A 22,000-nucleotide genomic window follows, 5' to 3' on the forward strand; every position below is an offset into this window, starting at 1 on the left:
TGTTACCAAACCTTGAGTCCAATCTGGCCTCCCAGATGATAGCCATAGAAATTACAGTTGACCTCTCATTTTCTGTTTAGCCTCTGGAACCATTGTAAGGCATTACTTCAGAGAATGAATGAGGATGATATGTATGAATGTAAATGAAGTATAATCTTGTACAGCCTCAGGTCAACCATTCCTGAGATGTGTGGTTAATTGAAACCAACCACCAAAGAATACCAGCATCCATGATCTCATATTCAAATCCGCATAAAAGTAACTGTCTTTACTAGGATTGAACTGTAGAACTCTCAACTTTGAAATCAGCTGATTTGTGATGACATGTTAACAATTAGACCAGCCCGATGGGCTATCTACAGTTGACATGCCCTTACATAAACCAAACTGGAGCTTGCTAATACCACCTATTGTCTCTAACTCTTAGTCCAGCCTATAACCAGCTCCCTCCTGAAAAGCTTACTCAAATACCTCGGCAAGCAGATTGGCCCAAAGGATAGTGAATCGTTGCCTTGCCTTCCCTACTTCCCTAGGAGCACAAGCCGGGTGGACTTGCAGGACTCCAGAATACATTTCCAGGTGATGTCATGGTTGAAAACATCAGCCACGCACCAGGGGCAAGTTTTACAACAAGCTCAACTACCATGAGGGCACATCGTTCAAGCAGGAGCTCTTACTGTATTTGGTGATGCAACTAGTCACAGCTAGCCCTTCTGTGGTAACTAAAGGATCTCAGCAGAAACTATTTACTTGTGGTTCATGTCACCACACAGAAGAAAGCTGACCTGTGCACAACTCATAGAGTAACCCTGTCAAAGTCAGAAAGACCCATACAAAATTTTTTGGTTGCAATCTTACAGCTATTTCCCCAGATATCCTCATCAAGGGCATCACAGAGTTCCCTCCACTTCTGCCATTTGGATCTGGAGACCTCGTATTTCATCCTTGTCCTTCTGAACTCGTTCCATCAATACTTAAGGAGTTCTATAACCCTCCTATTGGCCTTATGTAATCTTACCTGGTATTCATGCAAATGCTATGATTCCCTAGAGACCCTCTGGGTAGATTAAGTGTGCCAGGATTTAAAAAATATCTTAAACTTTAATAACTTTACAAAGTTTACAAAAAAAGTTTTCTACCAAGAAAGTTTTTTTTTTATTTTTACAAAAAAATTAAAAAATTGTGAGCAGGAACCAACAGCTTACTATCCACCTGTATGTGAAAAATGGTTGGATTATCCGGCAAAAAAACATGGGTTTATAAGTAACAAGAAAGAAAAGATTAAACAATAAAATGGATGAATCTATATTCAAATTGACAAAAGAATGGGCCAGTTAAAAGTACAAGTAACAGCATAATTATTTAATAATTCCTGATAAAACACTTAATTCTGAGTTTATAGCAACATTTAAGGATTCACTACTTTTTAACAGAATCATATCTCAAATTTAAGATGGAATATCTTATGTTTTCCTATGTCAGTTAAAAATGAACTATTGTTAATTCATTTACACTACATTCATAATTATTAATTACTGTATATATATATATATATATATATATATATATATATATATATATATATATTAAAATATATCATACAATTATACTTAATAATGACCATTTTAGAAATATAGCAATTATTACCGCAAGACATAAATAGAAGTAGATACACATTTGAAAGCACAGACTCTGGTTAGTTGCAGTTATGGTCAGCTGGACAAATTTATTTACATCTAAAATATTCCTAGAATATAAAACAAATAACAGTAAAAATTCAATAGAACAATGTATAGATTTGCTACTATTTTGTTAATCTAATTAGATACATTTACACATGCGCGCGTGCGTGTGTGTACAAAATTACATATGCTACAGGTACATCAACAAATTGCTGAATAATGTGATGATGAAATTTTTGAGGGTTAATCTTAAAAAAGATTAGTCTACATTAATTTTTTTTATTATGTATAATACAGTAAACTTGATTTAAATAACATGTGATTAAGATAATTGTATTGGTTTTAGGAGATCTGAAATGAGTTCTGAGTCACTATTGAAAATGGCATAGACATTTTTAAGAGTAATAAATAAACAATGTCAAGCTTACTAAGGAAAATGAAGAGTGAAGTGGATTTCCATTACCGTTTTACCAAAAAAAACATGGTTGCATATTTTTGGGTACAGTTTTGTGTTTAAGCTTTTACTGATTTTTATTTTAATCTATTCTATTTTAATTCTTCTTCTATCTAGAAGAAGAATTATTATCCCAGAGGTTAACTAGAAATGAAAAATAAAGCAATATTAATTAAATATTGATAGATCTTGATTTTACCAGATTGACAATTGACTATCTCTCATATCAATCTACACTAAGGCTTAGAATTATTTATTTTATTATACTGTTTGTTTTGAACTTTCAGTTAAAATACAAATTAACATTATGTTGCAACTTTACATACATTTCATCATATTTAAAAATAATAAATTTTTCAGATGAATTTTTTTTTAACCAATCTCTTCTTTTTACAATTTTTCACAAAATGCCCAATTTATTGACACAAATTCAGGTGAATTTATAGACAGATAAGTTTCTCATTAAAAAAAATTTATTTTTATTAGTTGAGATGAAAGAGATTAGATTTTAAAGCTTTCCATATGTCGCAGCATTAGTTTTTTAAATAAAAATTATAACTTGAGAGTGGAAAAGCTACAGACATAAAATAGAAGTAAATTATTCTTTGACAAATATTTTTTTATTTCTTTAATACTGATGGATTAATGCAAAATGAATGATTTCCTTAGATATTTAAGTTGAAGGTGAATGTGATACTTGCACACTGTAACTCCTAACCATAACATATTTAGCGATAAATAGAGTATTACAAAATATAGCACAACTTGAATTCACATGAGCATTCTGAACTAGCAGATGAATCACAATGGTATGTTCACTCTGTAATATATATATATATATATATATATAAAGTGATTCAGGAGGATAGGGCAATACTTTTTATCAACTCATTCTAGAGGCTAAAAATAAGAAAAAAGTTCATATAAACATGGGTCCGAAATGCTTCATTAGCGAGTTATACAGAGTGAAAGATTTTGCCCGAGTTTTAGTTCCTCCGGGTAAATTAAGGCTTTCTGAAATTCTGGGAAGGTCAATTACGAGGCAAATTCAATTGTTTCTTATGGTTTTTGAGCTGGTAAAACGAAAAAATAGGTCCCAGAACTACAGTTCTGGGACCTATTTTTTTGAGATATACATATCTCTCTTAGTTTTTAAGATATCTCATGTAAAACGCCAAAAATAGGGTCAAAAAACACTTTTTTTACGTTTGACGTACAATAATGTTGTTAAATTGGCAATAAATCATACATTTTTTTAAACATAAATTGTAGAGAATTTAAGCCTACAAGCCTTTTTAAGCTACGATTTTCCGTGACAAGAGCTTTATGGCTGTGATATTTGGTGTTTGATGTTTCTCACGGCGTGTGTATGGTTTTATAAACATTGAATTTTCTGTGTATTGATGTATACATGTTAAATGTACTGGTATTCTGTTAATGTATTATTTATATGTTCGATTTGCAAGTATAAAAGTTAAGATTACTGTTCTACTTGCTTTGGTCTCCCGGATTTTTGTCAGTTTCCTCCTGACCTACGAATGCTTATCTGGTTATGGGTCACACTTGTGTGAGTGGTAGATGCAGGGTGTAGAGGTGTGGGGTGTCCTGAAATAAAAATAACAAAAAGATTATTATCATTATTGTACATGGATATTGTTTTCTACACTCTAAGAAGACTGATTGATTTTTGTGAGTTTAATATGTATTTCTTCTTCTTCTTATTATTATTATTACTTTTTGCGCAACATTTTAAGGTTTAAACTGTTCTGTTGCACTTACCCCTGGGTCTAGTTCATTCCCACTTCCCAGAATTCAGTTTTTCAGTGATGGTTGTGAATGGCTAGAAGGGATCATGTGGAAGCCATAAAAAATGAATGAAAATAGTATTACAATTATTATTATGATTAAAAAATTGTATTATTAAAAAAATAAATTAGTATTATGTGGTAAGTAAATGTGTTTGATTACGTTATATATTGACTCGATTCTGATATACTATAAATATTGTATTTAAAAACGCTTACCTGCAAATTAAATCATGTTCCTTTATTAAGTACGAAGTGTACAATTTTAGTTTTTTTGAATCAATTTTACCATTAAAAACATTTGAATCATTATGAAATTTTTCTGTTCGGTCGACACTATCGTGCTCATTGCCATCATATTTACAATTATAAAAATAATTCGTTACTTTATATGTATCGATTTCTCTTAATTTCACACAATATAATTTTAAGTCGATGATAATCGATTGTACTGTAGCACTAATCGCACCGATCGCAATGCATGAATAAAACGCTAATGTTATCAAATCCAATGATGACAGAACATATACTATGATAAACACAAGTAATGAATCGCTAAATCTTTCTGGAATCCATAATTCGATCGGTAATGGTACATTTTGCAGATCTTTACTTAAATTTATTTTATCATTTTTTATTAAGCACATATAAATAATGATAAAAACCGGGATAAAAATTAGTATTGTAATAATTGAAAAAAGCAAATATATTGTACACCTTAAAAATAATAATTGTGATCGTTTATTACGTGTTATTATATTTATTTTTTCTTCAGACAATTTCATAATCATTTTATTATTATTATTATAATCATCAGTTTTATCGACATAAAAATCCTTATCAATTATCTTTACCAATGACCATATTTTATGTGGAACGAATATAATTTCTAAACAAAACGATAAACATGTTATAGTAACATTTAAATCTTTCATAGATATTAAACTCTTGACCATATCGATTTTCCAACTTTTGTAAATTTTCATTAACGTTCCAAAGGATAATAATATGGACGTTATTGTAAATATTATTGTCCTTAATGAAATCTTTTTATCTTTATAGCCAAGAATATTTAATAAATGCTCTATAACGTTTTTTTCCATCGTAGCAGCAAAATATATTTATTGTATACCTGAAATATAGTTGAAAAAAAATTAGCATAATATTAATTTAGTCAATTTTTGAATAATATACTAGTTTTTAACTATACTATAAATTTAACTGTGATCAAAATTAATCACTTGACTATTTTAATGAAGTAAAGCAGATCAGGAAGCAGCAATTCCGTTAAGTTTACGGGGAAGAAAGGCAATGGTCTATACTTCCTGTGACACAGTAGATGAACGAAAGGGGATATAAAAATAAAATCAATAAAATCCGGAACAGAAAGATTTCATAATGATTCAAATTATTTTAATGGCAAAATTGTTTCAAAAAAACTGAAATTGTACACTTTGAATTTAATAAAGGAACCAGTGACGGATCGCGTATAGGCACTATGGAACTGCACTTTCCGCTATATTATCCTATTTCACTTGATATTATCGATAACATTTAATATAATAAGTCCTTTTTTCTCGAATTCTTTCTTTACAATATAAAATCAATATTTTACAATATAAAATTGTACAATATAAAATCCTTAAGCTTAATGTCAGTAGTCATCCCCCAGTTTATGAAAAAAAATACAAAAAACTTTGTAAGGAACTGTCCGCTTAACAGTTCCAGCGGCACGGTGTTTGGCTGTTGTGCGCATGTGCACATAGGAAGCTGCAAGCGAGGCTGCGAGGAGGAGAGGGCACTGTAGCTCCCGTAGGGCCGACCTTGACGTGCAGGTGGATATACCTTGGTGGAAGGTTTTTTTTTACTCTACGTGTGTTGTGCTTAAAAACCGTATACCATATTCTTGAATGTGATAAAGGGTGTAATTAGATTATTATCCTGCTTCCAGCTATTCTATTTTATTCATTTTAGATCAAGATCAGAATAGATCAAGCTTGAATTGTAACAATTTAGGTTTTTTTGTCTTCGGTCATTTGACTGGTTTGATGCAGCTCTCCAAGATTCCCTATCTAGTGCTAGTCGTTTCATTTCGGTATACCCCATACATCCTACATCCCTAACAATTTGTTTTACATATTCCAAACGTTGCCTGCCTGCATTTCCTTCTACCTGACCCTCTAATATTAAAGCGAGTATTCCAGGATGCCTTAATATGTGGCCTATAAGTCTGTCTCTTCGTTTAACCATATTTTCCAAATGCTTCTTTCTTTATCTATTTGCCGCAACACCTCTTCATTTATCACTTTATCCACCCATCTGATTTTCAACATTCTCCTGTAGCATCACATTTCAAAAGCTTCTAATCTTTTCTTCTCTGGTACGCCGATCGTCCAAGTTTCACTTCCATATAAAGCGACGCTCCAAACATATACTTTCAAAAGTCTTTTCCTGATGTTTAAATTAATTTTTGATGTAAACAAATTATATTTCTGACTGATGGCTCGTTTCGCCTGTGCTATTCGGCATTTTATATCGCTCCTGATTTGTCCATCTTTAGTAATTCTACTTCCCAAATAACAAAATTTTTCTACCTCCATAATCTTTTCTCTTCCTATTTTCACATTCAGTGGTCCATCTTCATTATTTCTACTACATTTCATTACTTTCGTTTTGTTTATTTTCATGCGGTAGTTCTTGCGTAGGACTTCATCCATGCCGTTCATTGTTTCTTCTAAATCCTTTTTACTCTCAGCTAGAATTACTATATCTTCAGCAAATCGTAGCACCTTTATCTTTTCACCTTGCACTGTTACTCCGAATCTAAATTGTTCTTTAACATCATTAACTGCTAGTTCTATGTAAAGATTAAAAAGTAACGAGGATAGGGATCATCCTTGTCGGACTCCCTTTCTTATTACGGCTTCTTTCTTACGTTCTTCAATTCAATTTAGGTTAAAGTAAGTAAAAAATGTTTGATTTTGTTCTTTTAGAATTTTATCCCGTTTCTGATTAAATTTTCTTTTTATATATATATCTGTTTCCTTTTACACAATTTTAAAACAAATGCTAAAAATTTCTGGAGCAGCACCCCCTACTAATTTTAGCAACGTGCCGCCACTGAAAAGAACATGATTTAATTGCAGGTAAGCATTTTTAATGAAGTACGAGTACGTATAGTATATCGGAATCGAGTCAACATATAACGTAATTAAACACATTTATTTACCTTATAATACTAATTTATTTTTTTAATCATATTTTTAATAGTAATAATAATATTTTAATTTTTTTAATCGGTTAATTTGCAATTTTTATTTTTTAAGTTGTTTTTTTGAGAAAATATATTTTCGTTATAATAATGTATTTATTTTATATCATAACATTATTATACAAATACAAAAAAAAATTCATCAAAGAAAAATACCTACCTACTGCTTCCTTTATTTTATACAACTGCTAATTGAATACTAAGCCTTGTATAACTTTTATGTGACTTAGCCATATTACTGTACCGTAAAACAAAAAAAAAAATCTGATGTGGACACCATTTAACTGCATTGTACGCCTATTAAATTATATATACACATTTTTTTAAAATTAAAAGTACATAAAATCTTATTTCATTAATAACGTCAGAGGTTAATAATTATTAATAAATTAATACATAAAAATTTTTAAAAAAGTCGAATTCGACTGATTTCATTTACTTTTTTTCAGTCGGATTCGTACCGATGTGCCTTCCTCTTAACAGATTGTAATGCAATGCATTAATTAAAATTTTATTTGGTTTTAACTCTGGAACCAATGAAAATAAGTACCACTTATGATATATCGTTGAAAACCTCTCAGAGTTTATTCTGCAGTTAAGAAAAAGTCCAAAATTCAATTTTTTTTATTTTGGTAATTTTTTTTACACTTTTGGTTCAATCGATTGCAATAAAAAGGGGAGGCGCGCAATTAGATGTTACAACAGTCCTAAATCCAAAATTTCAACATCCTTAAGCTAATCGTTTTTGAGTTATGCGAGATTCATACGTACATACAAACGTCACGACGAAACTAGTCAAAATGGATTCAGGGGTGATAAAAATGGATATATCCATTGAAATCTGAAAACCGAAATTTTTCGCCATCACAATACTTTCTTTACTTCGTACAAGAAAGTAAAAATGAATTGTTGAAAAAACTGAATTGAAACATTAGAATCATTTATCTGCTTTGCATAAAATGTATAAAACAATACTTGTTTTCCGTTTTATTTTTATTGGCATGAAAAAAAAAATTCCAAAATTTTTTTGAAAAACCGTGTGTTTTTCATGCAAATAAAGCAATGATGGAAACTATTTTATGAATTAAAGTAGAACGGCATTCTCTCGTCTAAGTCTAATTGCAATCCATTACGTAGCTGCATATGTTTTTATTAATTTGTAGTTTACTTTTTACTTAATTCGTATTTTACTACGTGCAGCCTCTAATCGAACCGGTATTGGGCAGAGTAACAAGTAAGGGTTAGATAGACAACATGTTAGGGTAAAATATTTTTATTGCCGTCTGTTATATTTTTTATAGCCGTCAATAGTTTTATTTTCCGAAAATCTCCTGAAAAACTGTTTTTTTTTCACACCAGAAAACGGGAAATGGATATACAAATGTTGTTTATACCCTTTTAAGCAGAAAAGATAGATAATTAATTAATTTGTTGTAATTAAGTTTTTTCTACGACTTTTGTTAAAGTAACTCGCCAAAGAAACCGGGCCCAGTTGTATGTATAGTCAAATGTTTGACGGTAAAAATCTTACCTCAGAATTCTTTCGGACAATATCGATTTTCATGAAAATTTTTAATTAAACTGCTTCAAAAGTTATATGTTCCTGATGTGTGCTTTTTGTTTTTTGGGGGTGAAAACTACCCCTTGTTAAAAAGTTCTAAAACCATAGACTTAAACTTTTCATAGATTGAAATCATAATTAAATATATGGAAAGAACATTATTTTATGTTGCGGAATATAATTTATGATGTTTTACTACAATTCAACCTTTAGAAACCACCCCTTATGATGATATTTTTTAAAAATTAGTTTTCAACGGTTTAAAATATTTTAATGGTGCATTTATAATGAATTAAAATCCCTTTACTGTTTATAATATAATTTATGACTTACTGCAACTTTTCAACCCTTAATAACCACTCCTTATGAAAATAATTGTTAAAATTATAGATGTAATACAATGTAAATAATTGCGAAACTGTATATATTATTTGTAATGAAAATTATCTCTATATTATAAACGAGCAGCGTTGTTATTAATAATTAATGCATTCTTGCATCTGCAGTTATGTCTCTTAAATATCCAACGATTCAAAAATAATGTGTGTAGGTGAATTCTGAAAATATGAGATGTATATAACAGTTACCCGAAAAAATATGTGCATATAACCTTAAAAAATACATTATAGAATTTATAAGAATTTTATTTAATCAGTGTATTTAATAATGAAGTACCACAGAGAACGTTTTTAAAGTAAACCGAATAAAAAGTACGTTTAAAACTCTATTCAGCATTCAAATTAAAATTAATGAATTTATTTAAAATAATTAATATTTTTAATTGTATCATGAAAATAAAATTTCTGCTCATGCATTAAATGATGAAGCGTGAATTTGATATACTTACATTTATTAATACATGTGAACACATGTTACTGTATCTACATATGTACAGGTATATACTCATACACTCCTATCTGTATATAAATATATACATATAAATATATTCTTCTACCTATACTTTCATCTATATATATAAATATATATGAAAGTATAGGTAGAAGAAGGAAAATAACGGAGCACACCGTAGGCGAACACCTGCTGATGGATGGTAACCATTTTATTTTCATCATAATTCAGTTAGTTTTCATGCTAATGACTTTTATTAAAGCTAATTTTGAAAGGTCTTTTCAAGTACTTTGAAAGTATTCTATAAGTTTTCTTCGAAAAATTTTCCGTTTTTCCGTTATTTAACATTGAAAGGTTCGACTTCAGTTTTCGGTGAACAAAACATTATCTTCAACATAACTCGGTTCCTATTACACCTATAGAATAAAAAAAAAAACTAATCTGTTTGTTATTTTATAAGCTTCATTTTTACTTTTTCGATAAAAGTAAGGTTTTTGACTTATTCGTGAAAAATCGTTCAATAGTTGAATGAAAAATCAATATTTTCAATCACGAATAACTGAAAAAGTATTGACTAAAAAAATTTGTTATAGAACATTTTTTGCTTATAATTTATTCCTCCATCGATTTCTTTAGTTATTTTGAATATAATAATTTCCACCCCCAGAAGGGGTGGCATCCATTCCCAGGGTAAAACCACTTATCGGTACTATATAACTTTTGTTCCTTGACCTATTCCCTAATTACTGTCCAAATTTCACGTCAATCGGTTTTGTCCGAAAGAATTCTGAGCGAAAAACCGTCACACACTGGACTAATGACGATTAGTATAAATGAGTCATCTAATAGTCAACGGCACGCCATACATCGATAGAAATTATTCTGTCTGATGTATTCATTAGAATCCACGTATAATTTGTTAAAAAAATATGTTGACTAACAAAATAATTTTCACCCAGACTATAGAAAATGAAAATGCATTTAATATTCTTGACGAAATTATCCCATAATCAACAAGCGAACTGGAAAACAAGACAAATGACTTATAGAGTTATAAAAAAGCGACTCAAAAAATCTTTTTTCATATTACTATCAACTAAACAAACGTTGATGACTCAAACTTATAGAAGCTTATAAAAGTAATAGAAGTTTATACATGAAAGATGAGTAACATAAAACCGAACCCATAATGAAACTGCTACCCAACACTATTTATGAAGGACTTCCACACAAATAGCGCGACTAGTGGATGTATATGTTACTACTGATTATTGCTGCCGTTTGTCAGGTGTTTATGTGTCAGTGCAGTTTACGTTTTGTTGCAGTACAGGTTTGTGAGTGCAGTTGTGTTTATGTAACCCGGCCACCGTGGCGCGAGTGGTAGCGTCTCGGCCTTTCACTCAGAGGTCCTGGGTTCAAATCCCGGTCAGGCACGACATTTTTAACACATGCTACAAAACACTCATCTCATCTTCTGCGGAAAGAATTGCTTGACTGCGAACCCGGAGATAAAAAACCCACCGGGTTGGTCTAGCGGTGAACGCATCTTTCCAAATCAGCTGATTTCGAAGTCGAGAGTTCCAACGTTCAAGTCCTAGTAAAGGCAGTTACTTTTATACGGATTTGAATATTAGATCCTGGATACCGGTGCTCTTTGGAGGTTGAGTTTCAATTAACCACACATCTCAGAACTGGTCGACCTGAGACTGTACAAGACTACACTTCATTTACACTCATACATACCACCCTCTGAAGTAGTATACCTGACGGTGATTCCCGGAGGCTAAACAGGAAAGAAAAGTTGTGTTTGTCTAAAATGCCTAATTCAATCCAAGAGAGAATATACAGTTGAGGCCTATATTCGTTGTAGATCGTTTGAGAAATCACGTCAAGTACTCGTAGAAAAATTTCCTAATGCCTGCATCCCAGCGAAGAGTAGCATACACGATTTAGTTAAAAAATGGCGTACAACAGGCTCAGTTTTAAAAGCAGACTCTCAATATGATCAGTCAAGCACAAAAGTGCATCGATGCCCAGGGTGGTCATTTTGAACATCTTTTGTAACGAGATAATAATTGCAACATTTAAATTAGGTTTTATGTTTTTATTTAATTTATCCGTATCACTCATAAAATCTCATTCCAATATAAGCTACCGATTCTGCAGCGGTTACGTTATGGATTCGGTTTTATGTTGCGCTCTGTATATATATTTATATATTTAGAGTGTTCCACAAGGAATGGGAAAAATTTTCAGAACATGTTCTACTGATGAATATAATGAAAAGATTTCACATAAACATAGGTCTGGAGACGCTTTGTTTTCGAGTTACGGGTAGCGAAAGATTTCACCCGGATTTCAACTCTTTTAATAAAAAGAAGCCCTACTGTAATTTTTGAGACCCATATTAAGAAGTAAAGTTGGTGGGTCTTTATGTAATTTGAGCTGGGAAATGAGATAAAACAGATCCCAGAACTGTAACTCCTGTAGTTTTTAAGATATCTGATGTAAAACACAAAATTCGGTGTCGAAAAACAAGCATGTTTAGGTTTGTTAAATGCGGAGATTTAGTAACAAAACTTAAAGAAAATTTAATTCTAAAAAAATTAATGTAAATACAACAAATAAAAAGTAAATAAAAACTTTTAAAAATCGGTTTTTTATTGAAGCAAAACAAAGTGAGTTATATGTAGCAGCACAATCTTTGTAATATTTTACATCAGTACGGTAGATTGTTTGTTTCAAAATGCATTATTTTCCATATTGCCATGGTGAGTTGTTACAAAATGCAACTTGTCGATCCATGTGGTTGATTCAAAATGGAATTTATCCCCTTCTTCAAAGAACAGCTGGTACTTCAAGCATCATAATAGCATAAGAGTAGTTTGAGGTTATACGATTATTTTTTCATGTCGCTGTGTTTGAATTTGTACAGTTTTTCACGATTATGTAGGCGTTAGTGAACGTTGGGCCTAATAATAAAGGCTGTAGGAAATGTATTTGTACGGAAAGAAAACGTGAAAAGGAAAAACTGAAGTGTTAATTTATACAGTACCAATTTAAGCAAATAATTTAAAATACTCAGTGTAATTAATTTATATTATTTACACCAATATAATTTTAAATAATTTTTGATTTTGTTTTATACAAAATAGTGAGATGTGGTATTTTAACATAAAGATTTCAACATAAAATTTAATTTTAGTTATTGATTTAAGATTAGGCCTGTAATGAATTTTATAACGTATCCTACTTGCATTCTTTTATACATTTCATTCTGTATCACTCTTTTACGTTATTCTGCATCGATGAAACTTTGATTACCTAGTAACTTTTTCCCACATATTGCAACTAATAATTTTCTCGTAATTTAATGCAGCCGTGATTTGTTTAGCTCACACATGTTAATATGCAATCGATAAGAGTGAGCCAAAATTATTAATAAGATCTGAAATTTTGAAAATGTTTCGGGTGTACTGACAAAGATCCAGAGATGGTAAATTTTATTCCACCGTGTTTAAATCAAAGTGGGAGATTCAATTATCTTAAAATATCAGATCCTGATCTTAAAATGGCAAAACTAAGTTGTATAAGACAGCTAATAAAATACATCAAGATCGTCTCCTGTCAGATATGATAAATTTTAAATTGCTTTTTTGAAAGCAACACAGAAAAGGAGAGACCAAACACCATCCAACCGAATTACAAGGTATGTAAAACCTTTTCTGGAATTAAGAAGCTATATAACTGCCATCATTGTTCATATTAATGATTATTTTAATCCATTTCTGTTTAATCGACACAAAATAATTGTCACTATTATACAAATATTATATTAATGTTATGTTGGGTTATTGTTATTTTTTTTTATTTGTAAGCTTATTATTCTAACCAAAGTCAGTGTATTCTCGGGTCCTTAATTAATTTCAGATTATGACTAAAAGGGGACCTGTTACTGTGTGCTCAAAATTTTTCACCAAGCTATTTAATATATCCCAATACAGAGTTCTAACATTAGCAAAGTTCAGAAAGGAGAATCAATTTCTGAAAAAAGAGGAGGGGGATCCATAGCTGAAATCATTTTCTGAAAAGAGGTCTAAGTTAAGCTCTTCATTTCTAGCCTTAAAGCCTGTGAGAGTCACTATAGTAGGAATAAAAGCAGACATTTGTATTTGCCTGTAGATTTAAATATTTCCAAACTGAGAAATATGTACATAATTCTGTTGATCAACCATTCGAAGTAGTGGTTTTTTTACAACATTTTTGTTAATACTGTAATGTAGGTTTTGGAAGCCCTGCAGCTGATGGTTGGAGTTACTGTGTCAGAATGAAACATTTGGTTCGACTTGGCCCCACTAATAATGTCACAAAATTGAAATGTGAACTAAATTCATAGGCCTAGAGCAAAGCAATTTAATATAATGCTTCAAGAAAAACCTGAACATTCACTGACTTGTTGTTTTGACTTACAGCAGGTGCAGGTGCTGCCAAAACTCTCTATTAGTGAAACTTTTTATTCAAGAAAGGTATCATTTTATTCTTTACATGTACACCTCGTATTATACACCCTGTATTTATCCATACAGCCTGTATTTTACACATGGACAGAAAATAGAGGGGGGTCTGTTGAAATATCTTCACTATTTAATTTTTTGAAGAAATTGGATATCTGTCAATCAGTTGCATCCTTGTGGCTGTTCACTGATGGATGTGCTGAACAAAATAAAAATTTTCATGTTGTGCATGTTCTGGGGTTGTGGTTATTAAAATATGCACCTGTACGTGTAAAGAAGTTTTACTATCCTATGCAAGGACACTCTTTCCTACTTCTGACAGGGTTTTTGGAAGATTCGAACAAGAATCCAGACAGAATTCAGAAATAATTCATGTAAGTGACTAGATATAATTGTATATAAAAAGTTCAGAACTGTTAGACATCTTGGAAAAGACTGGTTTGTTTGTCATAAAATCACTTAGAGCAATTCTTAGAAAATTACCAGGTATTAGTAACATGAAAAGAATCACTTTAAAAAGAAAAACATTAAATAATGGCAAGAGTGTATTAATAATGAAAATGGAACAAAGTTACAAAATGAATTTAGGAAAACAATATAACATGCTATAAAGAAGGTAAAAAAACCCACAGCATCCGAGATCCACCTATTCTTCACCCGTTAACTGCAGACAAGAAAAAGGATGTTGACAAAATCTTAAAAAAGGTTTTGGTGACAATTGGCAAAATGATGAACTTCTAAAATGGTACAAAGAACAGATTCTGCTTGTTGCTGAAACAGATGATGTCATCGATGAAGAAGTCTGTGATTGCATCGAAGGAAATATTCCAAAAATGATAATTTAATAACATGATTGTATAAATGTAACAAAATTTACACAAAGTAATTTCATACAATTTTTTAAATAAAAATTCTTGATAGAAAATTTTTGTGTAATTTTTATTAGAAACCCAACTTGATAGCACTAAAAACTGTTACAAAAACAAACTGTTCCAAAATGCAACTTGTCCATATATTTGGAACAAGTGCAACTTGTTTGTTCTAAACCCCCCCCCCCCTCAACATGAAGTATGAAGATATTTTCCTCTTTTTCCACTGTATTACAAATAAACTAGGAAAGCAACATTATATAATTGCTATACTATTTTCAATTATGAAGAAGGGTAATGTGCAAGAAGTTTATTGCAATTGTTGAAAAATTAAACATTTTGGACCTATTGAATTTTGAAAAAACACTCCTCATTTATTTATTTAATTTACTCGTAATGGAAAAATCAGTCTTGAATCATACATAGATCTTCAATTGTTTAATTTGATAGATTAAAAAAGTATTTTTTTAATTCTCTGGGGCTACATTTCAAATTATGCTTTATATTTATACTAATTAAATATATTTGAATTCTTTATTATTTCTGTTATAAAATTATAAATTTTCATCTACCGATTCAACCATTTCACCTACCTTGTTAAAATGCATATGTAGCTAGTCTAAAACCGTAATTGTTATCATATGTAAAATAATATGTTGACTAATATTGAAGCTGTTAGTCAGTTACATAACAATATTAAAGAGCATGGAGGTAGCTCGATCGGGTTGTTCTTATGAAAGCTAAAGGGATACTGAGATATAAAAGTATTACAGAAAAAAATAAAAATATCTATAACTCCCAGAATATAGGTATTGAATATACATTGTACATATATTAAATAAAACAACAACTTGTGTATAAAAAGTACGAAAATAACTTGGACAATAGCAAACACAAAAAGCAGTATTGCGTGACCTGTAAACAAAATTTATGTTCCTGTTATAGCTTACTAGTAAATAAACAGAATTTTTAAGTATAAAAATATTTTCGTCATCTTAAGGTATTCTGTATAAAAAAAAAATATTGTGCAATATAAAATATACTTCTTAATAATTTTTAACCCTTGGACACAAAGTATGCTCAACTTGACACATTCATACACAACTCTTTTGATCATCTAGTAGCTGGTAGTTCTGGTAGGACTTTAAACTTCAGAGTCTTGCTGTATGGTTTTCTTACAACTCCACTTTCACACAAAGTTCTACCAGGTTGAATTAGACTTGATAAAATTTTTAGCTATAGCAAATAGATACAATAGATCGATAGACAAACTGGTATGTAAATTATTTCAGTACAAAAACAACATTTCAAATGCAGTTTTACATTAACAATAATCATTTTATAATGTCTACTGAAATTAATTTTCTAAAAACTCATAAAGTTACACAACTATAATCTTCTGTAATACCTAATTGTTGATTGCTCTTGGCTTTGTAGCACTTTTAGTTTATTAGTGGAATTTTATGTGTATATATGTATGTAAACATATTATTGTAATATTTCACTTTGTTTAAATGTTAATTTAAAACTGACAATGTCTATTATAAGTAAATAATGATTCACAGATTAAGTAATGAATAAATTTATTTATTAATTGCAAATAAATAAATTTTTTTTTTTTCAAGTTTATGGATAATATTCTTCGTTTTTGCTGTTTATGGATATCATTACTTATAAAAAAAGATAATAAAAAAGATAAAAAAAGATAATTTTGTGGCATTCTACGGCCATTGTGATTATGTAAACATCACAGACATTACACTATTCTCTCTGGACTATTTTAGTACTTTGTTCATAAAAACAATTATCAAATTATCACTAATTTTTAAAAGTATTAAATTTGAAATATCTGATGCATTTGCATGGCTGTATAAAAAAAGGAAATGAAAGATAAATGCTTTTTTCTGTTCAAGTGAATAATTTCATGTATGTTAATTATAAGATAATAATAATATTTATAATTATAAATATTCTTGATAGAATGCTAATGGTAAGATTTTTGGGATTTTATAAAGTTGATTATGGTCGTTTTATAAAACATTGATTAATACTGTATTAATATAATGATGACAGTACAATAAGGCAAGCATTGCATCCAGTCAATTCAGTGAAAAAAAAAAAAAAAATTTTGTTCATTGCACCATTTCAGTCAAATACCATTTTAAATGTTTAAGCAACATTAATCAGCATACGAAGCAAAAATAAAACATTATGTTGTGAATATCTTACTGATAATAGAACTCACAAAAAATGTTTGATAAAGATCATAATTAATAATAACTAATAACTAACTTAATTTCAGTTCAGGTAGTTAATCTTGTTGATGTCCTGATCCAGTATGATTAATTTACCTTAATGTAAGTTATAATGAAATACATAAGAAATATGTTGCAAAAATTGATTGATTCAATATTAAGTTATACAATTCAAATGCCCAATAAATTTTAGTAAATTGTTTCTCTATGTGTAATGAAAGTGTTAAACAATAAAAATAACATGAACATTTCAGTTAATTTTAAAATTCTTGCATGAATTCAATTTGATATGAATTTATATCAAATAAAAACAAAAATCTGTCACACATACACACACACAGATGCACACATACATCATATAAATACGCACGCATACGCACACAAACAGAGGAAAAAGAAGCTCTGTAACTGCTTATGTATTTTAATTGAACCTTAGAATCATTTAATCTTAACTATTATTTCAACTTAAGCTATCATTTTTTTGTTTTTATCTGAGAAAGTCGCTATGGAAGTTATTAAAAACTATACACATTTTTTAAATTACAAATTAAAGCAAATGTAATAAACACAATGTTTTTCAAAACTTGCGTTATAAAGTTTACAGTTGCCCCTGAACCTGGTGCTGCTCTTCTTACCTAGGAATCACTTGATGCTATTTAGGGTAATTTTTGTTCAGTCTGCCAAACACATAATTAGAACATAGTTAAAAAGTGTTGGATTTAATTTGAACTGTTCATTTAGTGTGCTGATGTACATTGTGATGTATTTTTTAAACATTTTTCATGATATTTGATTGGTGTTATTTTAAATGTTTATTCTAAACTATCTTTAATTTTAAATTGTTTTAAAATATTTTAGATTCTTATTAAATAATTGTGTTTTGTTGCTTTAGTTGCATTTTATTATCAATTCATTTTATTAAGAATTACAGTTTAATTTCATTTCATAGTTCTTTAAACTAATAACTTATATTTACCTTTACTTATAATACCTTATATTTCGATCTAATATTTCTTAAAATTTTATACACATTGTTTCAAATCCCAGTCTACATTATCAGAATGTCTTCTTCAAACCTATAAATTGTGTTAAATAGCTTTATTTCTCTTCAATCTGCATTCCATATTAACCTTAGAGTTGAAATCACTTCCTCAGTACTCATTTTTTTCAACTTATATATATCTTCATATAGTATTCTTCCACTTCATATTCTAATCATTTGTGTGATTTAGCTTCTGTTTTTGTTTAACTTCATAATATTGTAAGTATAATTTTGTTTGAAGAGATACATTCTTGATATTCTGATGTTTATGAGTTACCCAAATTCTTCCCAGGTGTACATTATATACAGACCATGTGTATCCATGTATCCATTCAATTTTGAATATTATTCGGTTGATCTCTGTGAAGTCAGTAGTACCCAGTAACAATTTGCAATTTTTGTACACCCGATAAAGAATGTTGGGAAGTAATTGATTTCTTGCATTTTTAGTTTACATCACTATTGAATTACTATAGCCAGTCTTGTTTTTTCTTGCGGTCTCTGGAGCACGATTTTCCTTCCACATAGTAAACTAAAATGTGAATTTTATATGCAATATAATAACCACTTAGAAAAACCAAACCAAACAAAAAAACCAAATTTCTCTAATTATTAACCATTTATATCATTAAATGACAAATTAAGAAATTTTATACATTAATTTTAATTCATAACTAAAAAAAAGAAAATCTATATACATACATTATATATGTGTGTATATATTAAAACAGTTACAAGTATTAACACACAATAAAATGAACTACTTCTTTAATTACGCTTTTTTGATAAACTGTCATAATAAAGATTTTAGGAACAGTATGTTGTGAAATGATTATGATTATTTTCAGAAAGAGATATGATAAACACAAGTTAATTTTTCCATGGGGCTATAAATAAATTGTTCATACTGACCTACAAGACTGATCAGCCTTTAATTTCATCACATCTATAAATCTACTATTCCTTATTAATTATGAAAAAACACACTTGTCAATAATAAACTGCATTACAATTAGGTTATTTTGTGACTATTGCACTTTTATTATGGTACAAAGATTAATGTTTATAATCTATTTTTAGGTCATAAAAAAGAGATTAACTTAAAATAATAATACATAAAACTTTCTGTGAATTTAATTTTTTTTAAATGTTATAATGAATGCTTATAATTGTTAATTCAGTAACTAATTTGAATGTGCTAAAACAGTAAATGGTAAACTATGACTTTCTTCATAAAGAATTCAAATTTCAACCACTTCATTCATTCCTAATCAATTGAAAAACTGTCTGTGATTCTGCAGACTGTAGTTGAAAGTGTTTGATTGTATTATCACCATTAAGTGAATATCCATACTACTGTGGTGATTTATGTTTATATAATATCAAATATTGTCAGCCTTCATGGCGTGAGTGGTAGCGTCTCAGCTTTTCATCTGGAGGTCCCAGGTTCGAATCCTGGTCAGGCATGGCATTTTCACACATGCTACAAATCATGCATATCATCCTCTGAAGCAATACCTTTGGTTGGTCCTGGATGTTAAAAAAAACATCATCTCAGGAATTGTCAATCATGGTACATCTTAGATGAAAGCATTTTAGAAAGTATGAAACAAATTTAGAAAATAATAAATAAAAATATTCTTCTAATTCTTTCAGTCAATTTTTTATGATGGGCTGGGTATTAATTAATCAGTTCTCTTATTGACCTGTTAAAAGTAAGAGTCAAATTTCCTTAATAGGAGATTTTAACTCCCAGTTACCATACAAAATTAAGATACTTTTTCACTTTTAATTAATACTACTATTTTTGCACTATAGGGTAGTTAATTGAAGCCCAACCACCAAGCAACAACGGTATCCATGAGTATTCAAATCCGTATAAAAGTAACTGCCTTTACTAGGATTTGATTCTTAGAACTCCCAACTTGTGAAATCAGCTGATTTGTGATAATGAGTTCATCACTAGACCAACCCAGTGGCTTTATAAGACAATAGCTTACCTAGCAGCAAAATTTTTCTGCATAATTGATTTTATTTAAAATACATCTTATTTACTATTAATGTGGCATATATTTACTGTTATTTTCTTTTTATATGAAGTTCAAATTTAAATATTGTACAAGACTGTTAAGAAAACTTTTCTACAATATTTGTTATTTTTTACTTTCCTGTCTACCGCTATAGCTGTAAAAGGAAAAGTATTGTAATTGGTCCAGGTTGGGCATGTGCGGTTTTCACCAGATCTTAACGTTTTGAGACCTAAGGAACCCAAAAAACTGGATGGAAATTTTCCGGATGTGTGTGTGTGCGTGTGTATTCGGTCTTGCACTCCTTTTATCTTCAGAACTAGTGGACTGATTTTGACCAGACTTGGTCATATTACTTCTATGTTTGGGGCATTCATGCCATTAAATGTTTAACTTAAAGGATCAAGGAGGCGAGGGTGTACAACAAGATCACCCACAGTTTCTCAAGATTTTGCCTAATTAAGGTCTTATTTTTCTTAGGCACATTTATTAATTATAATAATATTGTTAATTAATTAATTAGTGTCAAAATTTTGCAAAGTCGTATCCCCATCCCAAAAAATTATGTTAAACTAGTGGCTAAGTGGGTATATTTCATCAATCAACGTAACCTTTATTAGGATTTGAACCTGAGAACTTCAACTTTGAAATCAGCTAATTTACGACGACAAGTTTACCACTAGACCTACTTGGTGGGTTATTTAAGTTCATTTAATCAAAGTAATGTGCCTTTAAATTTTAGCAGGATTAATTAATTTTATTTATTTGTAAATAAAGAGTAAATTGTTTATAAAGAATTTTTATTACACATCCTAGTTTAAAAAATGTTGGTTTTTTGGCTTGAAGAAAATTGCATTTGATATGTGGTATTTTAATTCATAAAATCATTACACATGTGTCACACATAACTTCTGACATTTTCCAAGTAAAATTTCTTTTACAAAAAAAAACTATTAAAGATATAATCTTATATAAAATTTTATCAATAAGACCTATTAATTTCTGGTTACTAGTATATAGGTGCGGTATAAAAAGGACAACTAGACTTGTTACCAGAATTATGTTAAAACTTCATCAGATGAGAAAGTAAAATAATTTGTCTTGAAGTAAGCATGTATTATGCTTTTTATCAATTTACAATTATATTTTATTTTAAATTTCAAATGTTTGAGTTTAAACTTATTGAAAATAATGTATTTATTTTAATCTTTTGATATATTAAATAGTCTGTAAATTTATTTCAACTATTGTTATTATTTTCATGTTTAAGCAAAATAATATAGATATTTTTTAATCTTTTTTTTAACTATTCTGAGTTTTTATCCAGTCATTACATATAACTTGCTCTATACATCTATTTTAATGAAAAATGAGATAAATACAGTGATGTGTGAAAAAAATTCGCAGACCCTTGCCCATAACTAAACCGAGACTCATAAGCAAATTTACAAGCCACCATTTCTAAAAAAAACTGCCTAAAAAATCACTTGAATGGTTTTGTTGATGGTTCAGCATCTTTATTTCATGTTGAATAAACTCAGGAAGTAAAATAGTATATTATTTTTTACATTGACATTTTTTTTAAAAAATATATGGATTTTAATTACATATATTTTTTTGTTTTATAATTAATTATATATTTCGTGATACTGCTTTGATTAAGTTTTTAGC

General features: G+C 29.5%; 1 protein-coding gene and 1 long non-coding RNA gene across 4 annotated transcripts in view; one reads left to right on the forward strand and one right to left on the reverse strand.

Annotated features, from left to right (window-relative positions):
• Positions 1–2,348, forward strand: part of LOC142329453 (uncharacterized) — a 14,771-nt gene extending 12,423 nt beyond the window's left edge. The window contains exon 3 of the long non-coding RNA XR_012757506.1: positions 2,029–2,348. This is a non-coding gene — a long non-coding RNA (uncharacterized LOC142329453). The remainder of the gene's footprint in view (positions 1–2,028) is intronic.
• Positions 1–19,325, reverse strand: part of LOC142329452 (odorant receptor 33a-like) — a 25,573-nt gene extending 6,248 nt beyond the window's left edge. For 2 of the 3 annotated variants that reach the window (XM_075374100.1, XM_075374099.1), the window contains exons 1-2: positions 4,161–4,603; positions 1,648–1,747 (exon numbers count right to left, since the gene is read on the reverse strand). In XM_075374100.1, the coding sequence (XP_075230215.1) occupies positions 1,648–1,747; positions 4,161–4,588 (528 nt within the window). In that variant the 5' untranslated portion in view covers positions 4,589–4,603. Of the gene's footprint in view, positions 1–1,647; positions 1,748–4,160; positions 4,604–19,214 lie in introns of those variants that run through there. The other variant, XM_075374101.1, reaches the window with a different exon arrangement.
• Positions 19,326–22,000: the final 2,675 nt, after the last annotated feature.

This window comes from Lycorma delicatula, chromosome 8 (genome assembly GCF_047948215.1).
Source record: "Lycorma delicatula isolate Av1 chromosome 8, ASM4794821v1, whole genome shotgun sequence".
In the NCBI taxonomy this organism is placed as follows: Eukaryota; Metazoa; Arthropoda; class Insecta; order Hemiptera; family Fulgoridae; genus Lycorma; species Lycorma delicatula.